Source organism: Eurytemora carolleeae, unplaced genomic scaffold, assembly GCF_000591075.1.
Source record: "Eurytemora carolleeae unplaced genomic scaffold, Eaff_2.0 scaffold438, whole genome shotgun sequence".
Lineage (NCBI taxonomy): Eukaryota > Metazoa > Arthropoda > Copepoda > Calanoida > Temoridae > Eurytemora > Eurytemora carolleeae.
This window is the reverse complement of record NW_019396620.1, coordinates 235,335-242,783: the sequence shown is the minus strand read 5'-3', so window position 1 is coordinate 242,783 and position 7,449 is coordinate 235,335. Positions and strand designations below refer to the sequence as shown.

The window sequence follows — 7,449 nt, the reverse complement described above, 5'->3', positions numbered from 1 at the left end:
TTTATTTTTTAAAATAATATTTAGCTTACAACTTGTTTTCGAACATTCCTGGAAAATATTAAAATGTCGTCTTCATTACCAAAAATCCTCGAAACAGGAATAAATGTTTTTATAAGGAACTCTCAGATCATAACAATTATTACTGGTACACCTTACCTACTAGACTTTGTAACTCGTATATATTTTATATATTTTATATATTTTATATAATTTATATACTTTACACATTTTATAAATATTTTATAAAAACAATGTTGACACTACAAACAACCAAAATGTAAAAATATAATAGCTATAACGAAAGCCCAAGTCACTGAAAATTTTAAAAGCAACTAAAAACCGAGTCTAACTTATGCTAGAGTCTTAGTTCATGCTTTACTCGGACATAACCCTACGCTAAAGTTGTCTTCTACTCGGGTTTATGCTTATAAAATCAATTTGCAGGAATAATAGAAGATCCCCCGGGATTATCTGATTTACCTTTGGGTGGCATATCCTCTCTTTTAATACTGATAAACTCCTCCTTCTCGTCTTCATCCTCACTTAGCTACAGAGAGTAAAATCAATCAATCAATCAATCAATCAATCAATTAACCTACCTGCCCAAATAGATTCAAGTATAATAGATGGCAATGTAGAATTTAAGCACTCTCAGTAGAGCTGTATTGTGACGTCACAAGTCTAAATTCAGTTTTGTGTCCGACAAATTTATTAATGATAGTGATAATTTTAGAATGAATTGCGTATCTTACAGTAGAATAAAGTGCAATTTTATGAGTTATTTATTTTCTGTTTTTACACTTTTTTATTTTATCATGGAAAACATGTCAACTAATGTGAGACAATTTCGTTTTCCTTGTTATATTTGACACTTGTGACGTCATAATCAATTGGTCCAATTCTCTGAACCTATTGTACTTGATAATCTATTTGTACCTGCCTACCAACCTACACTCTGTATGTATGTATTTATGTATGTATGTATGTATGTATGTATGTATGTCTGTCTGTCTGTCTGTCTGTCTGTCTGTACCTGAATATTGTCTAGCTGTCGTCTGATCCATGAATATTTAAGAGTTGTCAAATTTGTCCACAGACCCGGCTCTGTTTTCTCCAGAACTATATTCACATTTCTAAAAGTAGGTTTTTATGTAAAAACTAGCCTAGGAACCCAGCTATACCCGGTAACTAACAACCAACTCAATTTAGAAATTTTAAACCAAGCTACGAACATTCCTGTGGTTCATGAGTTATGATCGGACTAACAAACAAACAGACAAACAGAGATTACTAATTTATGACCAAGGATTTAATGCAAGGAAAGTTATTTCAGAGGTGTACGCATCTTTTGTACTGCAGTGTACTGTCACTGGGCGGTAATGTTAACACAAGACGGATGTTACAGCCTGAGATGGGATCCATCTTTCACATAAAAAATCAATGAAATATTCTGCCCATAGGAAACTAATATGTGAATTATTATAATTATCAAAATATAATGCTTTTAACCTCCTTGGATACTAAACGAACACTGTGCATCTATTCTTGTTTACAAATTCCGCCCAGAGAGAACTGGTTTCAATATGTAAGCAGAGTATACGCAACTGCAATTAACTTTCCTTGCATTGCAACCTTGCAGATGACCAACCCAGAAGAACCGGTTTTGAATGAAATTGTGGTAAATTCAATCTCACAATAAAGTGTGCATGCTCTCATGCAAAAATCTATATCTGTCAGCATTTATTTATCTTAACAAAAAATAAATTTTAAAAACTTTCATTTACGATAAAATGTTTGACTCTCAGCACAAAACTGTTGATTATGTTTTATTAAACTATACAAATCTTTGTAAAGCTTCTGGCAGAAAACTGTGACAGCTCAGGAAAATACAACTGACAGCTTCAAGTTCAAGTTCAAGGCAACATTATATAAATTCTGCTGATGATTCATATTGATGAGTTAAACTGTAGCTCTCTGGATCTCAGTTATCTGAAGTCTTTTTTTGTCGTAAATCTCAGGATTAAGCATTGATATTCTTATGCAAATCTACAATTTCTCTTCGATATCCCGTGGTGTATTATTTTCATTATATTTTGGATGTAAAATGCAATTATTTATTTTCAAGCGTTTTAACAATCCCACCCACACAAAAATTAACTAAAATTTGCCAACTAATACTTTTCATCAAACTGTCTGTATAGACAGCAAACTATCAAAACCAAACTAAGTTACTAAGATTCTTAGGGATCCATTTAAGAAAGGAATTCCGTGATCACTATCCAACTTCAAGTTTTCTAATTTTCTTTTAAGAAAAACAAATAGTGACACTAAAAGTTTTTGTTTAATTGAAAGCAAAAAATGTGTTTTTTTCCCCGGTATGTTCTGAGCTGAAACCACTTATATTGTGGATATCAAGATTAATGCTTGATCTCCTCATTTTTTTAATTTGCAGATCAATTAAATCTTTATTTGATATCAAGGAAAGTGTGTAAAATTCAACCAATCAGAGTGTCTTTTGCAGCCAATCAGAGGACGGGAAATTTTGCACGCAAGTTTTTCCAGCTCCGTAGTTGATATTTTCCCACTTGAATCTGGATCCAGAGCACTGGTTGATATTTTCCTACTTGAATCCGGATCCAGAGCCTCTGGTTGATGGTACAGTGAGACCAATAAAACTGTGGAATAGGAAGACGACTGTTAGAATCAAGTTATGATTTTAAACAGTCCACGAAACATGAAATCCAGCAATTGTGCAGTGTACACAGACCCATGTCACTCGATATTTCCTTCACAAAGAAACATAAGACTACTTTTTATGTCGCCTTCCTATTCCATAGTTTTACCCCACAAAGGATAAGGCTTCATAGACGACTGTACGTCATTTATTCCGTCTTGTTTCTTGCGCTCAGGGCACACCGGACTTTCTTCTATTAAAAATCAAACGTGTTTTGGTCTATAATTGAGCAATCTTTTACTTTACGGATCTGTTTATCTTATACTTTTTCATTCAAAATGCATATGCCGACAAAAAAGTATTCAAGATAAAAGGCTAAAAAATTATGTCTAATGGTTCGAATTGTGATCGAAAGTCACAGTTTTCTGGAATATTGACAGAACCGTTAAATCTACGTGAGTGGTCCTTGACATCCCTGTAGCTGTAAACTTGTTCCTTTCTTTGCCAGATTATTTGATATATCTACTTTAAATATTTAACTTTCATGTCATCACATTTTAATATTTAACTTTCCTGTCATCACATTTTAAGAGTTTTAGGTCGTCTTTCAAATGTTAAAAGTATACTTACATTCCAACAATATTTATAGATGAACAGCTGGCTTTATTCTCCCCGTAGAGTTGTAGTACAGGGGTTAGATGTACAGTGTAAAGTTCTGTATCTCCTTCATATTCTACCTCTAGATAAATATACAGTACAGTACAGTATAGTACAGTATAGTACAATACAGTACAGTACAGTACAGCACAGTACAGCACAGTACAGTACAGTACAGTACAGTACAGTACAGTACAGTACAGTACGGTACAGTACAGTACGGTACAGTACAGTACGGTACAGTACAGTACGGTGGCTAGATGCATAGTGAACAGTTCTGTATCTCCTTCATATTATACCTCTAAATAAATATACAGTACAGTACTGTACAGTACAGTACAGCACATTAAGTACAGTACGGTACATACGGTACAGTACGGTACAGTACAGAACGGTACAGTAAGAACCAGAACACATTTATAACCATTTTTAGAAATATATCCGTTGCAATTAAAAAAATTAGTTCTTAAATGGACTATGCAATGTGCATGTAATTTCAAACTATACTTTAATGTAAAAAAAGAGGTATGCACGATTTACAACGGTTCCCTTTAAACTTGTATCTGATTAGTCATATGGAAGATATTGTCGCTTTTCAATCTTGAAAAGTTTTTAATTCTTCCTCAGAAAAAGCTTTTAAGCGTATCCTTGTCAATCGGAAATACGTTTACAGTCCCTTTAGATAAATACATTTACAGTCCCTTTAAATAAATACGTTTACAGTCCCTTCAAATAAATACATTTACAGTCCCTTTAAATAAATACATTTACAGTCCCTTCAAATAAATACGTTTACAGTCCCTTTAAATAATCCGTTTAAAGTCCCTTTAAATAAATACGCTAACAGTTCCTTTAAATAAACACGTTTACAGTCCCTTTAATTAACACGTTTCCAGTCCCTTTAAATAAACAAGTTTAAAGTCCCTTTAAATAAATACGCTAACAGTTCCTTTAAATAAACACGTTTACAGTCCCTTTAATTAACACGTTTACAGTCCCTTTAAATAAACAAGTTTACAGTCTCTTTAAATAAACACGTTTACAGTCCCTTTAAATAAATACATTTACAGTCCCTTCAAATAAATACGTTTACAGTCCCTTTAAATAAACACATTTGCAGTCCCTTTAATTAACACGTTTACAGTCTCTTTAAATAAACACGTTTACAGTCCCTTTAAATAAATACGTTTACAGTCCCTTTAAATAATACGATAACAGCCCCTTTAAATAATACGTTTACAGTCCCTTTAAATAAATACGTTTACAGTCCCTTTAAATAATCCGTTAAAAGTCCTTTAAAATAAATACGTTAACAGTCCCTGTAAATTAACACGTTTACAGTCACTTTAAATAAAAACGTTTACAGTCCCTTTAAATAAACACATTTATATCCCAGTGTTTACTGATTACCACTGTAGAATTAAGTAGATTTGGAACACAATAACTTTATAATAAGGATTGAGTTTGGAAAATTAATACATTACTTTCTAGAATACAGTGAGACATATAAACCTGTGGAATATAAAGACGACATTTAAACAATATTTCATGTATTTGATGTTGTTATAATAACAAATAGATGTTTAAATAGCTTAATTGAACTGGATTTACCAATGAACACAGTGCACAATTGCTGTGTTCATGTTTAATGGACAATAATGTAAATATGAGCTTGAGTCTAATAGTAGTTTTTCAATTCCACAACTATATGAGCATCACTGTATAATTATACATCTCAGCATTTGCCACAAACTTCAATTTTCTAATTCTATATCTTTTCAACCGGATGTCGTACATTTCTGATATTTCAAACTATGAATTCTGTTAGATCAATTAGATAATTTTTTTAATGTTCACTTAAAGAGTGCTTACCTAGGGCCTGAAGTTCCAGGGAGGAAGGAAGAACATGAACAAAAACAAAGTTCGGATCCAGGTCTCTAAAATCAATCAATCAATCAATCGATCAATCAATATATCAATCAAACAATTAATTAATTAATCAGCAAATTAATTGATCAATCGATCAATCAATCAATCCATCAACCAATAAATTAATCAGTCAACCAATTAATCAATCAATCAATCAATGGGTAGTAGATATAACTTCATGGGTCCCTTTATTCAAAGAGAGCTATGTTAAATTTACAACTGTACTCTTTAAACTTTATCTGTTTAAAGTGGAAGATATTGTCGTTTAAAACTTTATCTGATTAATAAAGTGGAAGATATTGTCGTTCTTCTCACTTAAAACTTTATCTGATTAATAAAGTGGAAGATATTGTCGTTCTTCTAACTTAAAACTTTATCTGATTAATAAAGTGGAAGATATTGTCGTTCTTTTCACTTAAAACTTTATCTGATTAATAAAGTGGAAGATATTGTCGTTCTTCTCACTTAAAAAGTGTTTAATTCTAATAATAATTCCGCAAACCACTTTAAAGAGATATCACAATTGAAAATAATAAATTTTCAAAGAGAAATCCTGGATATCTCATCCACCCTTGAATCAGATAAAACTGTTAAGGGTAAACAATGGAACCATCAATGGAAAAAGTTAATCTTAAAATCTGAAGTTTGAAATCAAAAAGTTTTTTTTCTGTTTAAATTTTGAAAAGTTGAATTCCGTTCTGTGGATCTGCAATTTTTTGCGGATCCGTTTCAAGGGAGTTAAAACCTTGCAGATTCAGTGGATTCGCATCCGTATCCATAAGCACTAGTGTAAAATGTAACCTGATTGTTTGAAACTTGACAGATATGTTTACAGTGTTGAGGGTCTGGGTCCAATACACAGTTGGTAACTTCTTTACCAGGGGGTCAGTGTCTTCAATAAATAATAATGATAATAATAATAATAATGATTATAATAATAATAATAATAATGATAATGATAATAATAATAATAATAATAATGGTAATGATAATAGTAATGGTAATGGTAATGGTAATGGTAATGGTAATGGTAATGGTAATGGTAATGNAATGATAATGATAATGATAATGATAATGATAATGATAATGATAATGATAATGATAATGATAATGATAATGATAATGATAATGATAATGATAATGATAATGATAATGATAATGATAATGATAATGATAATGATAATGATAATGATAATGATAATGATAATGATAATGATAATGATAATGATAATGATAATGATAATGATAATGATAATGATAATGATAATGATAATGATAATGATAATGATAATGATAATGATAATGATAATGATAATGATAATGATAATGATAATGATAATGATAATGATAATGATAATGATAATGATAATGATAATGATAATGATAATGATAATGATAACGATAATGATAATGATAATAATAATAATAATATTTTGAACTAATTAACCTGTAAATGTTAGTTTTGGTTTTCTTAAACCTAATGACATTGTTTTAAGTTGAACTGGTTTAGGTGGCTGGTTAAGAACATGTTTCGAAGGTTGAACTCCATCTACTGTATCACAACTCAAAGGAGTTGGTTTACAGGTTGGTTCAGTTTTATTATTAGATACAGTTTCGTTTTCTATAATTAGCTTCATTAGGTCTGCAGATAAACTTTTCGAACTGTTTTCATCTTCGTGTTCAGAACCTTGAACACTTTCTATTTCTTGTTCAGATCTTGATGAACTCTTTTTATCCTGTTCAGAACCTTGAACACTTTCTTTCTCCTGTTCAGATCTTGTTGAACTCTTCAGGTTCTGTTCATAAGCACCTTCTAGTTCATGTTCAACTTCTTTAGTACTCTCTAGCTTCTGTTCAATGCCTGAAAAATCATCAAGCTGTTCATCAGAAGGTGGTGAAATATCTTCAAATAATTCTTCAGTATCTTCCAATGCATCATCTTCTGCAGATGCCGGTAGATTAGATTCTTTATCCCTATCAATATCTAGAAATATATATTTTCATTATTGGTTTTAAATCAGGGTTGGATTAAAAAACCCTCCCAAAAAACACTAAGAAAACCCACTTGAAAATACGAAATGAATGTTGTCACATTATCAAAATAAAATTCAGTTGAGAATTACAAAATCCTTAAAATAAAAAAAAGAGGAAATGTTTTCTGTTTCTCTAAAACTTTCACCTGATAACTG

The 7,449-nt window shown here is 31.1% G+C and overlaps 1 protein-coding gene across 1 annotated transcript in view; it reads right to left on the bottom strand.

Annotated features, from left to right (window-relative positions):
- The window catches only part of LOC111706420 (uncharacterized), a gene marked incomplete in the record, with an annotated part of 14,097 nt that overhangs the window by 6,443 nt on the left and 205 nt on the right, over nucleotides 1-7,449 (bottom strand). The window contains 7 exon segments of the mRNA XM_023479296.1: nucleotides 486-547; nucleotides 1,034-1,133; nucleotides 3,305-3,413; nucleotides 5,204-5,268; nucleotides 6,062-6,152; nucleotides 6,708-7,244; nucleotides 7,440-7,446. Of these exon segments, the coding sequence (XP_023335064.1) occupies nucleotides 486-547; nucleotides 1,034-1,133; nucleotides 3,305-3,413; nucleotides 5,204-5,268; nucleotides 6,062-6,152; nucleotides 6,708-7,244; nucleotides 7,440-7,446 (971 nt within the window).